Source organism: Aythya marila, assembly GCF_965140915.1.
Source record: "Aythya marila genome assembly, chromosome: 6".
In the NCBI taxonomy this organism is placed as follows: Eukaryota; Metazoa; Chordata; class Aves; order Anseriformes; family Anatidae; genus Aythya; species Aythya marila.
In genome coordinates this window covers 26,204,741-26,225,067 of record NC_139047.1, presented here as the reverse complement: position 1 = coordinate 26,225,067, position 20,327 = coordinate 26,204,741, and the positions used below count along the sequence as shown (strand labels likewise).

Below are 20,327 nucleotides of genomic sequence, written 5' to 3'. Positions count from 1 at the left end.
CGCCCCGCCGCCCGCCGCCGGGCGCAACCACCTGGCTTGGGGGCGGGGGGGACCCTCCCGTCTCCGCCTCCGCCTCCTTAAAGGGGCGTGCGCCTCCCCTTTCTCCTCCCTTCCCCTCCCGGCAGCAGCTCCCCTGTTTCCCTTCCTGCCTCCTCCGGCAGCTCCGGGACCCCCGAGCCGGGCCGAGCCGAGCCGTGAGCGCGGCCGTGCGGCGGAGCGGGGCGGGCTCCTCGCTCCTTCCAGCCCCTCCCGCGGCGCTCCGCCATTTTCTCAGGCCCGCCCCGACTCCCCCGGGGGCCGGCTCAGGGGGGACGCGGGGCGCTGCTCCGCCGGCCGGGCGGCGCGTCTCGCTCCCATTTTCCCCCATTTTTTTTTTTGTTTTTCCTTCCCATGGAGTGAAGGCTCCCGCAGCGATGCTGAGCTTCTTCCGGCGGACCCTGGGCCGGCGCTCGGCCCGCCGGCACGCCGAGCGGGAGCGGCTGCGGGAGGCGCAGCGCGCAGCCACACACATCCCCGCCGCCGGCGAGGCCAGGGCCGTGCTCACCTGCAGGGTGGCGCTGCTCGACGGCACCGACGTCAGCGTGGAGCTGCCGGTGGGTCCCGACACGGGGGGGGGGAAAGGAGGCACCTGCGAGCCGGGCTGCCGCCAAAAATAATCATAAAAAGGCAAAAAAAGGTGCTGGGAACAGAGCTGCTCGGATGGGCTGCCCGGGGAGGCGTGGGGATAAGGACGTGGTGCTTGGGGACGGGGGCTTTGTTGGGAGCGAGGTGTGAGCCGCTGCTTTGCGTTTCCAAAACTGCCTTAATATGCACGTGTCGGTGGTTAATTATATGCCTGCGCTTAATTACACACCTGTGTGCAGGCAGCAGGACAAACAGTAGCGACGGGAGCCTCCTGCCTTGCCTTTCTGCCTGCACGCGTCGGAGGCGCCTGGCGCTTGTTGGGAGCTCGGTCAGGAGGCTGTGGCGCTGCGAGGTCCCCTGGCCACTTCTGTGGGGTTTTGGCTTTAATTGCAGCTCCTTAAATGATTTTTTTCTTTCCTCTTTGATACTTTACACACCGTTCTTCAGTGTCTTCCCAAGGAAAGCCCGGCTCGGCGGTGTGCTGAGCAGCCTTGTTCGCACCATGAGCGGGGTGTAGTGCCTGCAACATCCAGAAACCCAACGGACCTGGGCTTTAGGGAACGGTTTGGCATCTCTCTCCTCCAAACAGGCATTTATGGAGGGCAGTAAGACTAATTTGTACGTCTCCGAAACAATGTAATGAACGCGTCCAGTGCTGCTTAGTGCCTGGGATGTTTGATTTGAGGCCAGGAATGCCCGCAAACACTTCGTAGCAAGCGTTACACTCAAAAAGGTACTCGAGTGTAAATTGGTGTCTCCACATAACCAGAGGAGCAATCGCTGGAGCTGGAGTTGGCTCTGTAGGCAAATTCCTGGCGCCTGTAACAACATTTCTGAGGCTTTGAGGAGCATAAATTGAACCTGAAGAGGTGTCGTGACCTCCCATCTGGACTATAAAACTTGGATCAGGGCGTAGCAGAGACTATTTTATTTCTGCAGGAAACAGTCACTTTTTTGCACTCTTCTTTTTTCTTTATAAGCCAGCAGAAAGCCTTGTCCATGAACATCTAAGTTATGAGTAACAGCAAACAAATAAGCTAAATATACATGGTTGAGTGCAATAATTACAGCATGTTGTCAGGGGCTGACATGGACTAGTTCCTTTGGTGATTAAAATACAATAAATTAAAAGTAAATGAAATGTTTCATTTCAAACTCTGGCATGTTTGTTCGCGTGTCTGACATTAATCATATTTGGGACACACAAAAAAGTGTCGGAGTGGAAGGAAGATGAAACGAAAGGTACAAAATCTTGGAAAAACATTAATTTCTAAAATGTAAAGCTGAATTAAAAATATACCTGTCTGCACATAGAGATTTATTTTTTTTTCTTTTACAAAATCTGTCCTTGAGAATAATCGGCCCCTTTGAGCTAAGATGTTTTCTGGGACTGGTCCTGTTACGCTGGCATCTATGCAGGTCTGGTTTAAATGAACTCTTGTGTTCCCAGAGAGGCTCCCTCAGGTCTGCCGACACAGTGCTGTATGGTGCTATTGTCTACCTAAGCTCTCTGAAACCATCTAACCAAAAAAAAAAAAAAAAAAAAAAAAAAGTAAATAGCAGAAAGTGTTTCCTAAGACTGAATCATTCAGCAAACAGGTTAATTTCCAGCCAGCAAAAGAGCTGCCTTGGCACAAGGGAGAGGACAGGAGCGAGCACCTTACCTTACCTAGTACACGGCTGTGTCAATACTTTACACTGGCATTAACTTGTTGCTCCTATGGGGGAAAAAAGATGTTGCTTTTCTTACTGCGTTTCTCCTTGTTTTCTCATCCCCCTTGGCAAGAAAAACGTTTTTTGGCAGCCAGGCAGTAAGTAAAGTCAAGGAAAATCTGGGCTGAAAATAATCAGTGTAAGTTTGTTCTGTTGGTTTCCAGCTGGAGTGATTCTCCAATCTGGCTCCCCATGTGCCTCCCTGAGCGTGGGGCAGAAGCACTCAGAGGCAGCGTAAGATTTATGCTGGTGTTCAGGGCTTGTGGAGCTAAAGCCTTAGAGTGAATTTGTTACTGAGAGTATTCCGGAATTGTGGTCGTTCCTGTGATTGACTGGGCTTGGGATTGCTGAAGTTCTGCTTAAATAACGTTCCCTTTGATCCCTATTGTGGCCTTTTTTAAACCGTGTAAACTAAGCATGTTTCAGAGCCTTTTAAAGGAGCTAAGGCTGAAGTTTTTGCAAATATTGACAATGAAACAGAAGGGATGTTGTAAATGATGCAGTTGCGATGAATGTATTAAACACAGAGCCAGGGCTCGAGCAGTAACCCTGCTTTTTGTCCACTGATCTTATCTATGGTGTCTGTCAGGCCACTTAATCTGTCTGAGTTTCTATTTCTTATGTTCTTTTTAATTACAAAAATTGCCTAACTTGAACCATTCATCAAAGCTACAGTCCTATGCAGTACATAGGCTGAATTCTTTCTGAGAATCTACTTATTTCTCAGCCATGTCAACGATTAAAGAATATCAGCGTTATGTGCGCTATTTACTGTCACTTTGGTATGTTCAAAATGGGAAGCATGAACTTCATGCGAGTTATCAGTGTTCCTTTGGGGCAGATCAAAAAGGTTTTTTTCCCCCGCTGTCATTTCAGATTCTAACGTTGTGTTCTGTCCTGGTAGATTTCCTTGTCTACTACCACTTTTTTTGAAGCTCTGTGTTTGTCCAAACGCATTCAGTGATTTTTGCCAGACTTGCAGTCATGTGTAACAAAACACTGAGAAGCTTATTTTTGTCCACAGAAAATTCTTAAAAATACATATGGTGCCAGTTAACTGTGTTGCTTTTGACACTGTTCATCATTCATGCCTTTTTCTGTTATCTTGGGTTCAACTTGGACAGCAAAAAAGTCAGGTTGTGCATTGTCTTCTAAGTTTTCAAAGCCCATGGGTAGTGTTTTAACAGTGTGATTGCAGGGAGGTGAGGATTCTGTTCTGCCTCCATCCGCTATTTTACTTGCAGTGCTGTTGCCATGCAATAATACTAAAATATGTCTTTCCCCCACCGTACTTCCAGAACTCCCAAAGCTCAAAAGCCAGGGAGGATTTTTCAATCAAACGGTCTAAAACTTGGAATATTTATTGTAGCAACAGTTGATCGTTATGCTAGTCAAGTAATAGGAGGGAGAGGGAAAAGGTAGCCTGGATAAAGGGAATAAAATTGTGAAATAAATCTCATAAATGAAATTAAAGGAATACATTTGAAACATGCACCTTCTAACAAATGTGTGGATGGATTTCTGGGGAGAAACCAGGGCAGCCCCACGACAGCAAGAGATAGCGTGGGAAGCCATACTTTGTGGAACCAGGGGTTTGGGTTAAAAAAAAAAATAAAAACAACAAAGCTGACCCCACATAACCCATAATTTACATAATCTTCTCATGGATAATAGAATTATATTAATTATATTCCAGTTTCTGTACACACAGCCTAAGTTTCAGGCAGAAGTTACCTGACAGAAGCTCTTTAAGGTGCAAGACCCAAATTGCAAGGATGGAGCCGTCTGAATCGTAGCAGCTTTTCACCTTAGCATCCGCCTTACTTATACATGCATGAAATTTAGTATGAAGATTACAAAATGAGATGGTTTTGTCCTTGTTATAATCAAGTGTCATTAAAACAAGGTCTTACATAAACCAGTTGAAGAGCTCTGTGGAGTAGCAGGAATTAGCTAAGCTGTTTACAATTTTGGAGTAATGCTTACAAAATAAGACTGAGAGGAGTGTATTAGTGGTGATTATTGAAAAAATATTAAGAAATCTCTCTGGACTGCCAACGAAAGTTGCCAGCAAGCTGTTAGGAGTGCCGATGGCTTTTTGTGTGGAGGGAGGCGATCTGCGTTGGTCTGACTGCAGGATCAGGGGTGTGCTGTGATAGTTGTACCCTGTGATATGTGGCTGCTTGCTTAATGTTTGTAACTGTAAATGCAAAATGTAGAGTGCTTTCTACAGGACAGATACTGGTTAAAAAGAAAATCGAGAAATGGTAAAAATGTTGGAAATACACGGTGCAACACCAAACTGAGGTGTTTGAGAGTCTGTTGGGGCAGGGATTTAATTGCTAAGCCTTAGTGCTATGCAATCAAATGTGTAACCAGAAATCACAGAATCATCGAATCATTCTCCAAAGACCTCTGAGACCATCCAGTCCAACCTTTAGCCTAGTACTGAAGTCCACCACAAACCATGCCACTAAGTTCCAGATCTGCACATTTCTTGAAGACCTCCAGGGATGGTGCCTCAACCACCTCCCTGGGCAGCCTGTTCCAGTGCCACACACCTCTTTCAGTAAGGAAATGTCTCCTAATATCCAGCCTAAACCTCCCCTGGCACAACTTGATGCCATTTCCCCTTGTCTTATCACGTGGTGCTTGGGAGAAGAGCCCAAACCCCACCTCACAGGATGTAAATGGGTTTCTGGGAGGGGATAAATAAGAGAGTTCTGGCAAAACAAGCTGACAGGTGGGAGTGTTTTGAATCTTTATCATTTTATCTGTAGGTTCAGCAAGCCTGGCCACAGTACATTAAAATCCTTCTGTGTAGTATTCGAATAACCCTGCAGTTATGATGGGTGTTGAAATCAGCTCTGTACTTCGAACACTGCCCTTGGGTCTTAACCCTCCAGTTCTCCAGCAAGCCCTGATGGCTAAAGGTGTTAACTATTGGGGCTGTTTTCATGATTGGAGTGATTTTTTTTTATTTTTTATTTTTATTTATTTATTTATTTGCTTAAAGCTTACTGTTAGAGCTTTCTCTTGGCTCATTTTTGGAAGCATGTAGTTTGGGAGAAAGGGGATTTAGCTTCATAAGAAATGGAGAGGCTCATCTGATGCTCCCACACTGCTGTGATCTGCACATGTGCATGGGTGGCATCCAGGATCCCTAGTGACTGAAAGTCCTCAGTGGGCGCCCCCAGCCTCTCCGGGTGGCAAACGGTGTTTTTGAGAGGAAACTGGTAGGAACATGAACAGCAACCCTTTTTATAAGTTGGCAAAAGCCAAGAAGGGTTTTGTTCTTTAGTGGCTGCTGAAGGCAACAGCTTCTCCTAATCGCTGTTAACAAGCAGTATTAACACAATTATTTCAAGAAATCTTGTGACAGATTGGAAGTACAGCAGCAGAGACGTGAGGGCAAAGTCCCCCAGCGATGGAGCCTATTTATTTGTCGTGTTTTCAGAGTTCATCCCGTACGGGGGTCTCCTTAATGAAAGAAACAGAGGAGAAAAATCCTTCTCAGTTAAACGTTTTAGTAAATTCATTAGGTGGGCTTCTTTCTTTTTTGTTTTTCCCCAAGTATTGCACGTTGGAAGTGCTTTGCCATGATAAAAACCTGATAAAAGCCTTGAGAAGCAAGCACAAGGGGCAGACCCACAGCTGCTGGAAGTCAGCGTCACTTCATCCACACTGGCCTACACCGGCTGGGGCTGGCGCTGAGACCACTTCTTTATCAGGTAACCTTCACCTTCCAGACCCGAGAAGAAGGCAGGGGGCAGCATGAGATGTCACTGGGGTATGTTTGGGAGCATCCTTCCCATTTGGCGGAGGGCAGGGTTTACCCCAAGGTGCTCAGGAGATGTTTTGATCTCATTCCATAGCAAAACCCCTAGACGCTCTGCCCTCCAGAAGTGATATGTTTTATTTAAGTTTCCCAGCTCGGTTGTCGATTCTCCTGCTGTTCGATGTTTGCTGTTGCTTCCTATGGAGTACAGCAAACTGTATAAATCAAGTAGTCAGGTCTTAGAGCATTACAAACCCATGGGGAGCTTAATTTGTCCCCTGGAGGCAGAACCAGCCGCTGCTGGACTGCCTGTGAGCGAGTAGTTAATAGTTCGTTGTCACCACTGAGCAGCTTGAAAATATTTGTCCTGGGAGAGTAACCTGAGCCCTGCTGCAAGAGCGGGGAAAGGAAAGAGTGGAGGGTAGCAGCAGGATAAAAATGTAATTTAAATTGAATGGTGCCACTGGGGAGGTAGGGGAACTTCTCACCAGAGGATGTAGTAGGAGTGTAGCTTTGAAAACATTGGAGATTGCAGGTTTATTACATGCAAATCGGCTAATCTTCAATCGTAAAAGCTGACCAAAGCAGTGCCATTCCTGTCTGCTGGTTGCTTAAATATAAAGGAGGAGGACTTCGGTGTGCCTTTAAGAACTTGAACTTAACGTTAAAGAGTGTGTGAAACTTGTGCTGACTTCCACCGAATACAGCAACCGCGGCTCCAGGTCGTATGCAAAGCACCACGTAATGAGTTCTGTGCTGACAGCCCCGCTGATTTACGGCATGGAACAGCCAGCAGCCCTGGAAACCTTTCCGCTGCTGCTCCAGTGCTGTGCTTCAGGGACTTTGTGCTACATCAGTCATCCTGGGTCCGCTTTTGGTGGCCCCTGAGTCCTTTGCTGAGGTTGCCAGAAGGGCGATCTCCTCCGGCAGGGGAAGCCACCCACGGGTGGGTGCACGCGGGCGTGTTTTGGTGTTGGCAGCCCGAGATGGCACGTGCAGAAATCCCAGTCCGAGCCCAGCTGCTTCATTGTTCGTCCCTGAGAGGGTTATATATAAATCTTGGGATTTAGCTGAGCTAATGGGTTAATTACAGTTTTAAGAAAAGACTTACTGAAGAATTGGGAAGAATCTAAAATGTTTTGTGCAACAAGGTGGAGGTTTTCTTCTACCTTTAAATCAGGTGCAAAATAAAGCCTTTTCCTAGTTTTGCTCTTGCAAATGCTGAATCAATTCCACTTCTATTTACATGTTATTTGCTCAGGAAGAAAACATCCCATGCTGAGAGAAAGTATCAACAGCTCACTGCCTTGCTCTTTGCAGAAATCTGTCACTGTCTCAAATAGTGGAAGAAATGCATTTTATATGTAGGTGATTTGCCTTAAGGCTGCTGCTGGGAGAGTCTTGCTGCTGTCTAATGGAAATGCTGCTGCCTAAAAAGTGCTTTTTCCTTGAAGCCAACAGAAAAACTTGCCCTGAATGAGTCTGGTGAGGTCTGCATCCCAGCATTCTCGTTGTACGGTGTTTTGAAGAAACTGCGTGTGAAGTTGGCAGCTGATCTCATTGCTTTCCTCTTCCCCCGCCTTCTCCAAGACTTGGAAATAAATAACTGCAAGAGAACTTGTTTAGGCAGATTGGGTTTGCAGACTTTTCTGCAATTTTTCTTAGGGCTATGAAATGTCATTCTGGATTTAAGTGAAGCACAGGGTAAAGCAGTGACTGTGATTACCAGATTAAATATAAAACACGTGAAGATCAGAGCAGAGGAAGGAAGCAAATTATGTATTCCTCTTTTCTTACATCATTATAATTCAGTGATTGAACTCGATTATTTCTGAGAATAAGAATTCTGGCTTATTCTTGAAAATCCTTTTGTAAACTATGGGCATCTTGGAGCATTGTCTGTGTTGGTGTTCAGACACTAGGGTAAAGCATTCTGTTCAGTTCACTTCGGAAGTTCTTCCCATATGGCCAAGAATCTTGAGGGGTGGATGAAATCTGCCCATTAATGGCATACTATAGAATATGCTTAGAAAGCCCATTTCTGAAGTTGTGAATGTATAAATATTAGATAAAAGACTGAAGGATGCTATGGAAATACAAAAATTGTTTAACTCCTTGCAGAAAGGATTTATGCTTACTCTGCATTTCTTTAGATGTAAAAATAATTATTTTCTGCACCGGGGCTTGTACTCTGAGTCCTTAATTTATTCATGTATTTGTATTACTTTCAGGCATTTCAAGTGTTAGAGTTAAGCTTTTCTTTCAGTGTATTATTGTGAAGGAGTTCATAGCATGAAAAATGTATGTTGTATAGAAGCTGCTCGGTGTTATTTACATGCTTTCTCTTCGAAAACATCAGATTAATTTTTTACATCACCACTGTAAAAATTATGTTTGCTTGGGACCAGAGCTAAGTTTTTTTCATAAATTATGTATGAACAAATGCGGTGGCTTTTTGCACCTACAAGCTGAGCTTTATGTAAATGCCTTATCTAAGGGCTGTTTGTTAAAGTTCCTTGCCCCAGACAGTTTCCTGGCAGTCGCTAAAAGCACCTGCTAATGGAATGCTGCAGCCCGATGCTGTGTGCTTTCCTACCCACTTCAGCACTGGTGAATTGCCTAGTTAGCAAACAGTAGCCATTTCTGGGGCAATTCACCCTGAAAATTTTCCACTGTATTAGTTACTGTCAATTATGCTAGCTATGATTCCAGTCCTGTTGAACTTTGTGGATAAGGAAAGCCTAAAAGGGACAATAATGAAGTGATGTTCTGACACTTTCAGCCTTGTGCAAGGTAATGTGGATGTTTTTCAAAAAAGGTTATTCTGTATGCTCCTTGTGGGGTGTACATTTGTCATTCACAAAAACAAGAAATACAAGAAAAAATCATTTACAGGTTGTATTGTCAAAAACTTAATTTTGGAGTCCTCTTACTTCTGGAATTGCAATGAATAGAAAAGAAGGTAGATGCTACAGTAGATACACCTGCTAAGTATTAAATCCTTTTGTATTTTCAGAAAAAAGCCAAAGGCCAGCTCCTGTTTGAGCAGATCATGTATCATCTGGACCTTATAGAAAGCGACTACTTTGGATTAAGGTTCATGGATTCCGCACAAGTGGCGGTGAGTAGCAGTCAGTCTAAATGTTAAATCTTAATATTGACAAAATGCTAAAAGAAGGCTTTCTTTTTCTTGATTTATGGTCTGTGCAGAAGCTATCTGTTTTATTAAAGTGACCCTAAGTTTAACTCAACATTCTTTTGAGCAAAAGTCATCTTGTTCACGTCTGCTTGGGAAATAGTCTTAGCGAGCAGGGTACCTACTTGATTTGCTCAAATTGGTTGTGAGTCAGCTCCGCGATGAGGAGTTTTTGAGAGGGATATGGTTGTGTTTGCGAGTACCAGACAGTTTGCTTTGAGAGCAAACACTTTTGAAAACAGCAGCAGGGCAGTGTTTGTCAGGAGTATCCACAGTTCTTTCACTTGCAGTTGTAGTTTCATGTGGGTGATGCTTCTGGCTGAGCACTTAGTCCTGCCTAGAAGGTTAGCTGCATGTTTACTTCCTGTTTTTTTCTTCTTTTGTGTTCAGGTGGAATGCTAGAAAGTCTTTGTGTATCTATGCATATTTGTAAGCCTCATGGCTTCTTTTCAGAATTTCTGGGATGGGTTTAGTGTTTAGCATGTAATTGTAGAGCACGTTTCTCTTTTGAGGAAATAATTTAACTGTTCAGAATCTGACACACACTTCATGACTAGCAGGACTTCAGCTGCTGCTGGGTTGCAGTTCTAGTAGTGAAAATGGTCTTAAACCTTTTGCAGAACAGAGGAGGAAAACACATTTTACTTCTTAGGATTTGGATACTGGGTTCTTTAAACATGTTCTTGAAACAAGTTGTGAAGGGAAACAATTGTCATTTTCATGTGATTTCTATGTTCATTGCTAGTCTGATGGTTAGGAGGAGCTACTTTTCCCTGCACTAGGAGGCCAGAGGTGGCAGAAGGAGGTATTTTCAAGGTTGTTCACAGTGTACCAGGTGTGATCTGAATCCTGGTTAAGCTAAGGGAACAAAAAAATGTTAATTTGAGTGGCTCTGATTCAGACTGACATTGAACAGCACAGCATGGCCAGTGATGGGAAATGTGAAGGTAGCTGATAACTTGTTGGGCTTTTGGCTTTCCCTTTAGCCATACTGCACGTTTCTCATAAGGAGACATGGATTGTTTAACAGGTGGCAGATTCCGAAGTCAAAAGTTCAGATTGCAAGCATCAAATACTTGCTATTCCTACTGAAGTTGTAGAGCATAATTTTGTTACTCTAGCAGTTACTTTGTGTACTGCAGTGCTTAATACTGAAAATGGTCATACAGCATTGCCACTGAGTATGCAGCCATTAATTGACATGAGACACAGATTTAGCCTCATTATTGTAATTAAAAGCAACATCAACAAAAACTTGTTTACTCTTCCGTTTTATTTTTTATTTTTTATTTTTATTTATTTATTTTTAATTTCTGAAGAAGCAAACTGTTTTAGTAGTGATTTCCAGTGCTCTGTCCGGTGTGTTGTCTGTATTGCTTCTTGTTTTAGTGAACTTTATCTCTGGATTTCAGGAGTAGGCTGTGTTGAACAAACTCTTGTCAAAATGTAAACTTAAAGGATCTTTTTGCCAGGTCCACTTGAATTCCTTTTTAATCACTTGGAATCAATCTTAAGTTTCCTGTTGTCTGTGTGTGTCCATGCGCGTGTTGTTTTTTTCCCTTCCTTCCCCTCCATTCGAAAGCAGTTGTCTCCCTTCTTCCAGCACACCCATGCCATCCAAACCAGGCTCCTGTAGGCAGTGCTGGTAAAGAGCTGAGCAGAGTAAATTGCTGTCAGTGCCTGTCTCGGGCCTCTCAGCTGCCTTGCGCTGGAATGTGGAGGAGATGAGAGAAAACAGAAGGGATGAGGCAGGCGTGCACAGGCAGTCCTGCAGCCTACAAAAGGCTCTCTCTGCTGTTCCTGTGTCTAAATCACCTGCAAGTCTCAGGTGGAGAGATCATATATTTTTAGGGTGGAGGAAGGAGCAAGTCACTTGTCTCTGAGAGCAAGTGAGTTTGTGGAGTAGGAAGAGAGGTGGTATCATTTTCTTAAAGAAACAAAAAAATGTTGAACTCCATTTCACTGGCATTGTAAGCAAAGTAGACAAATATTTGCTTCATTCCTCCTGAGGTTCCTGCTTTATTTAAAAAATACATTAGATAACATTTCAAATAGCTGTCTGTAGCAGCTCTGTTTCAGTAACTATTAAGAGCATTTCCAGGTGCACGCACCACAGCACTCGATGGTTCAGTTGTTCTGGTCTGCACCTAATGTATCAGCCACTGCGTGCCCTGGCTGCGTTACAGGTCGGCTTTATGCACTCCCTGCAGCAGGCAGGGCTGCTCCGAGGACAGGAACGTGTTTGCACTTGGCATTGCAACCTGAAAATACCGGTTCTTTCTCATACCCCTGTTGCTTTTCTGTCCTACTTGGGGCCCGCTGTAAACTTCATGGCACGTAGTTGAACGAAAGGTGTGTTGCTAATTGTATAATTCATCTGCATTAGTTTCAAGGTGACATTTGGGATCGGCCTAATGAGGTGGTGTTACCTGGGCAGTGTGAAGCACCTGGGACACGGTGTGCAAGGTGGTTTGTTCTGGCTGCTCAGCCAGCGCTGTGGTGTTGAACAGGGTGCTGTGTTCCCTGTGAACCAAGTCGTCTCCTTCAGAGGAGGGAGCTGTTTGTGTATTCACAGCACTGCAAAGCAGGTCCCTACCACTAGCTGGATGTCAGTTTCCCAGCTGTATTTCCTGGTATGAACACTTCAGCAGTGAGAATATATGATGTTAGGAAGTATGGCATCTACAGGTAGGTGTTTCTCTCAACCTGCCACCTCTAGCTTATTTTTCACATGCTGTTATAAGCAGTGTAAGTGAAGCCACTACTTTGTCTTCAGAGAGTTAGCCTCCACATCTAGTATATAGCTTATCATTAGTATTAGTAGGTGAGGCAGTGACTTCTGTCCTCCCGTGCAGCAATTGCTAAATAAATGTCAGCTGTGAATAGGTTTTGGACAGTTGGGTGGAGCTGACCCTATGTTCAGACACAGACAGCGTTGCTGTTATTTACTATGCTTGAGTGACCTAAAGAAATGACTGAAAGACAGCAGTATTTATTTTGTCTCTCCTCGCCACACCGGAGTGATCACAAGCAGCAGAGTCAGAAAGCTGAGTTACAATTTATGCCTCTCTGGCACACAGTCACTGGCCAACTACTAATGTGCCAACAGTTTTGTTTGTTTGGACAGGGTGACAATTTTAGTGATTTGAGTAGTTTGTCAATACTTATTTTTTTATTTTTTATTTTTATTTTTTTTTCCTCCAAGTAGATAATACTTTCTGGAAGATTGGCTTTAGATAAGGTACTTCAGGATATTTCTGGTGCTAACTTTTTGCATTACAAAGTTTTTACATTACAAACAGTATCTTCAACAAGCCCTAAGAACTATGAATCGTGAAATATCTGGACTGGATTAGATTATATTGTTTTGAGCATGTTGCAATAGCAAATAGTTCATCTTCACAAATGAATATGTTGTGGGGTTTTTGTGAGATTTTGTTATTGATGATTCAATGAGAGTAATTTGTTTTTCAGCATTGGTTGGACAACACAAAAAGCATTAAAAAGCAAGTGAAAAGTAAGTGTCTTTTCCATTTTCTCTTTGGATCTCACATTGAGCATAGAGGAGGCACAGAGCTGAAGTGGTGGGGAGGAAGGGACTGTGTGCTCTGTGAGGGGTAACGTAGGCACTGAAACCCCAACCCAGCATGCTGCTGCTGATTGCTTAATGACCTCTTTCCTCTGCAGTTCGTATTACTTTCATCTAATGTCCTTAATGAGCCATGTTAGAGGCTCATTAATTATAGTTTAAATAGAGACAAGGCAGCTGAAGATGCTTTAGCATCACAGATCTTTATTCTGCCTATAGGAAAAGTTGTCGTGGAGCCTCCATCCCTTGAAGTGGTTCAGAATGCCCTGATATTTTTGTGTTTGTCCCTCAAGTCATTACTCGCTACGCAAGCATTCATTGTGGCCTGTTTGGTTCAGTGGTCCGTGCTTGGGTAATCTGTGACATCAACTGATTTTGCTCAGAAGCTTCCTTGCTATCTGATGTGGGAAGTCTTCGGGGATTTGTGGTGCTTTATTAGCAAAACAAAAATTTTGGAAGCACAGTCAGAGAAAATTCCTCCTGTCAAATGCAAGAATCAACAGAGAGAGCTGCACATTTTTAAGAACTGTTAAACCATCCTTTTGCTGGGTTAACTCTCTGGTTTCTGGAAAAAAAAAAAAAAAAAAAAAAAGATTCTTGCCCAAAAGGGTCTATTATATACCCCTAAAATATGTCTAAAATTCAGTGGAATATGCAGGCCAAAGTTGGCAACAGTGGGCTTTTCCCAGAGCTCTGGAAAGGCATTACAGACACCAACAGAGTACCTAGGGATTTGAATGACTGCAGAGCCAAGATCCACAGCTCTCTTGGTGATGGATGGAGTCCTTAAATATGAGGATTAACCTAGATTTGCGTGCTCTTGGCAAGACAGATCAACTTCATGTGATACATCTGTTGGGTTGACTTGTAAAATAAATATAAAACTATTTTGTGCATCTGTTTAAGTGTATGTTCATCCTGATGTTTTTCATGCATTTTCCTGCTACAAATTGATTCCTGCCTAAGACCTTGTGGTAGGATAGGGCCAATTTCAGTCAATGTTTGTGATGTGATTCTGTGTAATAAAATAAGTCTGGTCCAGTAGCTGTTGCTGCTGTCTCAAATGAATTCTTCTTTGCAGTTGGCCCACCGTATTGTCTGCATTTTCGTGTAAAGTTTTACTCATCAGAGCCCAACAATCTGCGTGAAGAGCTAACAAGGTAAGAGGAATTTTGTGATAGAGACAGTCATGTGCTCAAATAAGGCCAGGAAAATGTTTCTGTACTATTTATTTAAACAGTTTTGAAGCATTTTGGAGAATTCCTTAAAGCTGGTTGCTTACCTGACTGTTTATACATGTATCTAATGTAGCTCTTATGAAATAAATGAGATGTATTTTAAAAAGATGCAAATATTTACTGTATTAGTTGATGCGCTGTTTTTCATTATGCAGCTCTGGCAACTGATCTGTATGTATACAATGGACAGAATTTTTACTGAACTGCCATAATTTTTCTTTCTTTATTCTGCTTTCAATGTATTTAGTTTAAGCTCTATGCAGTCATCCTGTCTTTCTAAGCAGAAAAGCATTGAATTGCAATTTAGGGCTTTTCTTTGGCAAAAAATAAGTTTAGTTAAGTTTCATTACATCTGTGATATTTTGCTAAGGGTTATGCGAAGAGAAAAACTATTTTACCACTATGTTTTGATGTGGGTTGACAGTACTGTTTGCGTAGGATTGTATTATCAGGTAAGCAGCAGTTTCTCTTGTTAAAAGTGTTTTGCATACCGTTCATAATGCTGCATGTCATGTTGGACTGAGACATATTTGGGGTGCTTTGAAAGAGAACACAATTTACCATCTGTCAGCTGTATAAATCTGTTGTAAAAGACAACATTTCTTTGCATTGTTGTCACCACTGCTGATGATCCATTTTGGAGAGAAAACAAATTTATGTTTTCTTGTCAGATGTAGACACTTCATACCCTCAGCCATTTGTAAGAGTGTGAAGTGCATTTGTTTGTTTTTGTTTTTTTTAGGTTTATCTGTGTGAATCTTCGATCTGCACTTTAGCCAAATCCCTAGGAGTGCTACCAGGAGGATTATAGTAGCATTACCCTGTGCAGCCATATGTACTCTGAGCAGCTTCATGCTTGCAAGTGATAACAGTGCTATAACTGTTTTAATTCTTTCTTGGCAACCTGGGAAGAATATTTTACCCATGATACATGTTCCTGAATCAACAGCTGACTGTCTTTGAAAATCATAGTAATAGAAAAAGTTCAGACCTCTGTCTGCCTACCAGCGTGAAACGTTTTCATCCACCTTGACTGAGCTCTGCCAGTCAGACCTTGCTGTGCAGGTTTTAGCATGGCAGAATTGAAACCTGAGGGCTTCTAAACCCTGTCTGTCTGCTTAGCTAATCCTCCAGACTAGGAGTGCAGCAAGTCTTTCCTCTGTCTCGAGACTATTTTACAAAGAAGCGGTGGGAAAGGGAGCTCTGTTACAGGTTACAGATGTCGCAGTGGTTTTCCAAGGGTTCTGCCTTTCCTTTGTGTGGCAGGACACCCAGCTGGAGGCCTTTGTCAGCTTCCACAGGTGCAGATCTCTCATGTTTTCTGCCAGTTTCCCATCCGTCAGATGCCACCAGCCAGAGGTCATGCAGCACAGCCCGAGCATGGGAAGTATGCTCGAACAGTTTGCAGGTGGTGTGTGGCTGATAAGCACAGGTTGGTCGCACCCACTCCATACAGGAAGCCTGTGCTCATTCTTTTCATATCCATGGTCAGTACTGAACAAATGCATTCCGCATCTAGAGGCCAGCTTTGGGTGATGAATGCTTTGACAAAGCATTCATGGATTTCCAAGGGACCTGTAGGAAAAATGCCTGTATGCATTTCATGCCCGTGTATGTTACTACAAAGAGACATAGGCACATGTGGTCTTGGTGAGCATCAGAGTTGAAAGAGAACCATCTTTGGCTGTGTGTGAGGCTCCTCTTCATCTGCAGTGCAATTCAAATCAGGTGCCATGGCTGAAGTCAGCCCTATAGCTGATAAGGCGACCTCTGTTGTGAAGGGAAAGCTGTGTGCCACAACAGAGCAGGAGGGATGCGCTTTGTGGGTACTGGATCAGAAGGCTAGGTGCTGCACACCAGTGGGGGATACGTGCTTTTTGTTTAATGCCTGCAAATTTCTAAGCAAGAAGAGGAATTCTAAATAAACAAGGCAGTGATGGAAATCTGGCTCTGAAGAATCAATTGTCTGAGAAGGCTGCAGCCTACTGGTTATTTTTTTGTCACTTTGCAGCCAGCTTTCTGGGTAGGATTTTTAACCAGCCAATCTGTATCATGAATGTTTATTTTTGAGAGACTTTAAGTATTCATTCTCTAATGAGATCAATGTCTATGGGTAATGAAGAAAATGTAGAAGATGCAAGTTGTTCTTTGGAAGGGACCTAAGGTCAATAAGCAACTAAACTGTTCTACACAGATCACCTCGTTCCACTGCCTGAGCACTTCAGGGCTAACCAAAAGTAAAAGCGTGTCATTGAGGGCATTGCCCAAACATCTCTTGAACACTGACAAGACCAGGGCATCAACCACCTCACTCAGAAGCCTGTTCCAATGTCTGACCACCCTGACAGAGAACAAATTTTACCCAGTATCCAGTCTGAACCTCCCATGGCTCATGCTGAGCCAGCACTCCCAGATCTCTTTCTGTAGGTCTGCCCATGTAGGATCCTGGGGTTATAAATGAGACTTATTTAGGTATTCTGTTTCTTTTTCCATGCAGCACTGTAGTTCAGCTTCTGGTAACTTCTAGTTTTGTGTTTACTTCATTTGACACGTGTGCCATGCTAACCCAACTGATAAAGCCTTTGTAGTTTCTTCAGTCATGAAAACCCATGTAAAGAGTATGTGACTTTAGTTTTTCAGGCTCCAACTGCTGTCTCTTGGCTGAGTGATACATTAGAACTGTTAATCAATGACTTTTGTTTCTCATTTAACCCTGCAGGTATTTATTTGTTCTGCAGCTAAAACTGGATATTCTTAGTGGAAAGTAAGTATTCCCACTAAATAGTCTTCTAGACAACTACAGTGTATTTACCATAGGATTTATTAAACTGTTACATTTGGACAGCTAGTAAGACTTACTAAGTAATGTAACTTTTTCTCTAAAATACTACTTTTGTGTGCATGAGTAGCAGCAGAGGAATGCTTACTTATTTCTTGTTACTTTGGTGAAAATCTGCTACTCCTTTTTCACTTCCTTACCCCAAATGTTTGGACCATTTGTCACTGTCAGGTATATGAGTTGCCTGCTAGTTTCAGATGAGGTTTTAACAAGCCGTTTCTTTTATGGCAGATTGGAATGTCCTTTTGACACAGCCGTCCAGTTGGCAGCTTATAATATGCAAGGTGAGTAGGTGTGAGTGGGGAAGGAAGAAGTTGTGTGAACAGCTTTGGGTAGACTATTACTGCTTCTTTTAGTCTGTTCTTGTGGTATCCAGAAAACAGGTTCTGTCCAAATGTCAGTAATCCAACGTCAAACACAGCTCTTTGTGTTTGTAATTTTGCTGATAGTGTGTACAGAAAATTGAGTCCTCAGGAAACAGTACAAGGGGGTTCTGAACATAAACAGCTTTGTCCTAAATTTGTTTTTTCATGTGTGTGTATGCAAACCTGTCCACCTTTACACAAGCTACAAGGTTTGCTATCTTTCCAAATTGCTGTGATACAGGAAAACAAGCCACTTTTTTTTTTTTTTTTTTTTTTTTTTTTCCATGATGCAGTTTCTACTGTGTGTTTTCCTCATTGTGCAAATCAGATACAATTTTTTGTGGGTCTGAGCTCAACTGAAAACTCATATGTATAAAAACTACCCGGCTTTTGACTTTTGTATGTTTGTAGAAACATGTTAACACCCCATGTCTCATGCTTGTACATGAGCATTTACGGGTGAACTGCACTTGTTGCTATTTCAGATCCTTCTTCAACCAAGAGAGGTGACCTAGTATATTTTTTTCTCAGCTCTATAGTACTATGTTTGAATGTTCTGAGACTCTTAATGAATTATCTTTGACTTCTGATTCCAGCTGAGACTCCCAAATCCATGGCTTTTCCAAGAGCTGTGGTGTGGCCTTTGGTTACTTGTGTAAGTTGTACATCATTGATCTTCATGGCCAATGCCTTGTGTTGTTTGGATGAGGGTGTCATCTTAACAAATGCGAAGTTTGTAGTTTCAAGCAGGGGGACCCACGAAAGCAGGGAGGCTTGAAGTTTTTAGATGCATCTGCTAGAGTAGGCTTTTGGGTCCTTTTTGGAGTCTGTCGCAGTGTGGCCTCGTTCAAACCAGTTTGCAAGTCTACAAAAAAAATCTCAAAACCTGTGCCGTAAAGCTGTTGTACAGAAGAGGGAAACTGAAGATGTGCCATGTGCTTGTGGTACACAAATTTTCTATACAACATTCATCTTACAAACCAGTGTACTGTTGCACTAACTTAGCAGGAGTTAGGTAACAGGACTAAGTCACCAAAATTCTTCCTCTTACAGATGTTTTCCAAAACACATTTTGTTCTTAAGGCAGGAGCTAATAATAGCCTTGATCAAGTGTAGGTATGGAGAGTTGGCATTAAACTCTCAGGAAACCTGTTTTTTACCCCTGCTCTTTGGCATGGAAGAAAAACAGTTAGAATACATTCTGTAGTTAGAAATACTGGTATTGTTAGAGCCTTAAGATGTTACGTGGATAACTTTTTGCAAAAACAAAGTGATCTAATTAGGCCATATATACATTGCTTTCTGTGGTAGTCTTTTCTTTCCTCTCTGCACAATGAGGCCTGTAGCAGGGCTTTAATCTTACTGTCTGACAGCTGTGTACTTTTATTTAAATCAGCTGGAACCTAAGCTGGCTTTGACAGCATTCCTTTCAACAGAGGCAGGCGTTTTAGTGGGAGTAAATTATTATAGAACTACAGACTTCCTCTGTCAGCATTTAAAAAAAAAAAAAAAAAAAAAAAAAAGTAGAGGGGTGAAAAGGCTATTAATATATTCACTGAATTCCAAAAACCAAGAACCAAGAAACAGCTTTTTGGATGTAATTTTTGTACAAGTGGAATACTCCGTGTATTTATTTGAGTTTTCAAGAACTTTTCAAATACATTACTTTTTTTCCCCCTATATTACATACGTAGTTTGCATTTTTTTTCAGTCAGAATTATTATTGGCATTTATTGGACACACAAGTTTTGAGTTATTTTTGATTTTTTGGATACAAGGTGAATGTCAAGAAACATCTTGAAATCAGTGGGAGGAGCAAATGCTAGTGACTCTGAAAATCAGGACCTTTTTTGTAAAGGTTTCTGAGTTTCAGCTTTTTAGGCATACATTGGTCTTTAAAGCTGGACTCATTAGCATCAGTGGAAAAAAGAAGGTTGCGCTTCTGATGTGGCACACCCATTGACTAGCATGTTCCAGTATGCTCTCTAAATAGCATCTCTTGTTGCCCTTGTTGAGCATGCAGCCGTGGACTAGATGAACCATTTGACTGACCCAGTAGGGCATTTATTATGTTCCTAAATGAAAAGGAATGAGAAAAATAACAGCTGTGTGATCATACCCTCACACAAGAGTAAATTTAGCAGGAGGGTTTTATGGTTATAAAACCAAAAAAGTGATTGTTAGAATGGACAGTTACTTTATATAAAACTATCAGAACTGGTTTTGTTTTTTACAAATCTCAAGATATTTTAATAAGGTAAAATTCCATTACAGCTTTAGTCACCTGTTGTTTCAGTAGAGACTTCAGTGACAAAAATATTGAAAGCTGTGCAAGAAAAATAATGAATTTCAATGATATTGATAACTTCATAAGATGTTTTTAAACTGATTTATCAACAGCACGTTGTAAAAAAATTAATGCAAAAGTTTTGTGTATACTATAGGATTATTTTTTTGGTGCCTTTGTCAAAAAAGGTGATGCTGCAATTAGTGGGAGTACTGAGGAGGGGAGGGGGAGATCAATAAAGAAATTTAGTATTTTAGATTAACTAGAAAAGTACACAGAAGTTCCTGTTAATATTTTCTGTCTTCATGGTGAAATTTGCTTGACAATGCTGTTCTTTTATAGCGGAACTTGGAGACTATGATCCCGCTGAACATGTCCCTGAGCTGGTGTCTGAGTTCAGGTTTGTGCCTACTCAGACAGAGGAGATGGAACTAGCCATTTTTGAGAAGTGGAAGGAATGCAGGTATTAGATCTTCCAGTGCATGCTAACCAAGTCTTGTGTTGATTTTTCTATAAAGAGAATGTATTTAAAAAATACTGCTGATGCTTCTCCTGTGGTCTTCTAGAAGAACATAATTCTAATATGGTTCTGTCATATTTTGTTAGAGGATATAATGTGAAAATGAAGCTTTCCAGAAGTCTGAGTAAAATGATGAGGTTGCAAAATCTCAAAATGCAGCAATTTTTTGCTGCATTGG

The 20,327-nt window shown here is 42.3% G+C and overlaps 1 protein-coding gene across 3 annotated transcripts in view; it reads left to right on the top strand.

The window, feature by feature from the left end:
* Positions 1 to 131: 131 nt before the first annotated feature.
* The window catches only part of EPB41L5 (erythrocyte membrane protein band 4.1 like 5), a 60,837-nt gene continuing 40,641 nt past the window's right edge, over positions 132 to 20,327 (top strand). For 2 of the 3 annotated variants that reach the window (XM_082763628.1, XM_082763627.1), the window contains exons 1-7: positions 132 to 593; positions 9,132 to 9,236; positions 12,786 to 12,828; positions 13,982 to 14,060; positions 16,858 to 16,902; positions 17,209 to 17,261; positions 19,972 to 20,092. In XM_082763628.1, coding sequence (XP_082619754.1) covers positions 414 to 593; positions 9,132 to 9,236; positions 12,786 to 12,828; positions 13,982 to 14,060; positions 16,858 to 16,902; positions 17,209 to 17,261; positions 19,972 to 20,092 — 626 coding nt within the window. In that variant the 5' untranslated portion in view covers positions 132 to 413. Of the gene's footprint in view, positions 594 to 8,693; positions 8,909 to 9,131; positions 9,237 to 12,785; positions 12,829 to 13,981; positions 14,061 to 16,857; positions 16,903 to 17,208; positions 17,262 to 19,971; positions 20,093 to 20,327 lie in introns of those variants that run through there. The other variant, XM_082763629.1, reaches the window with a different exon arrangement.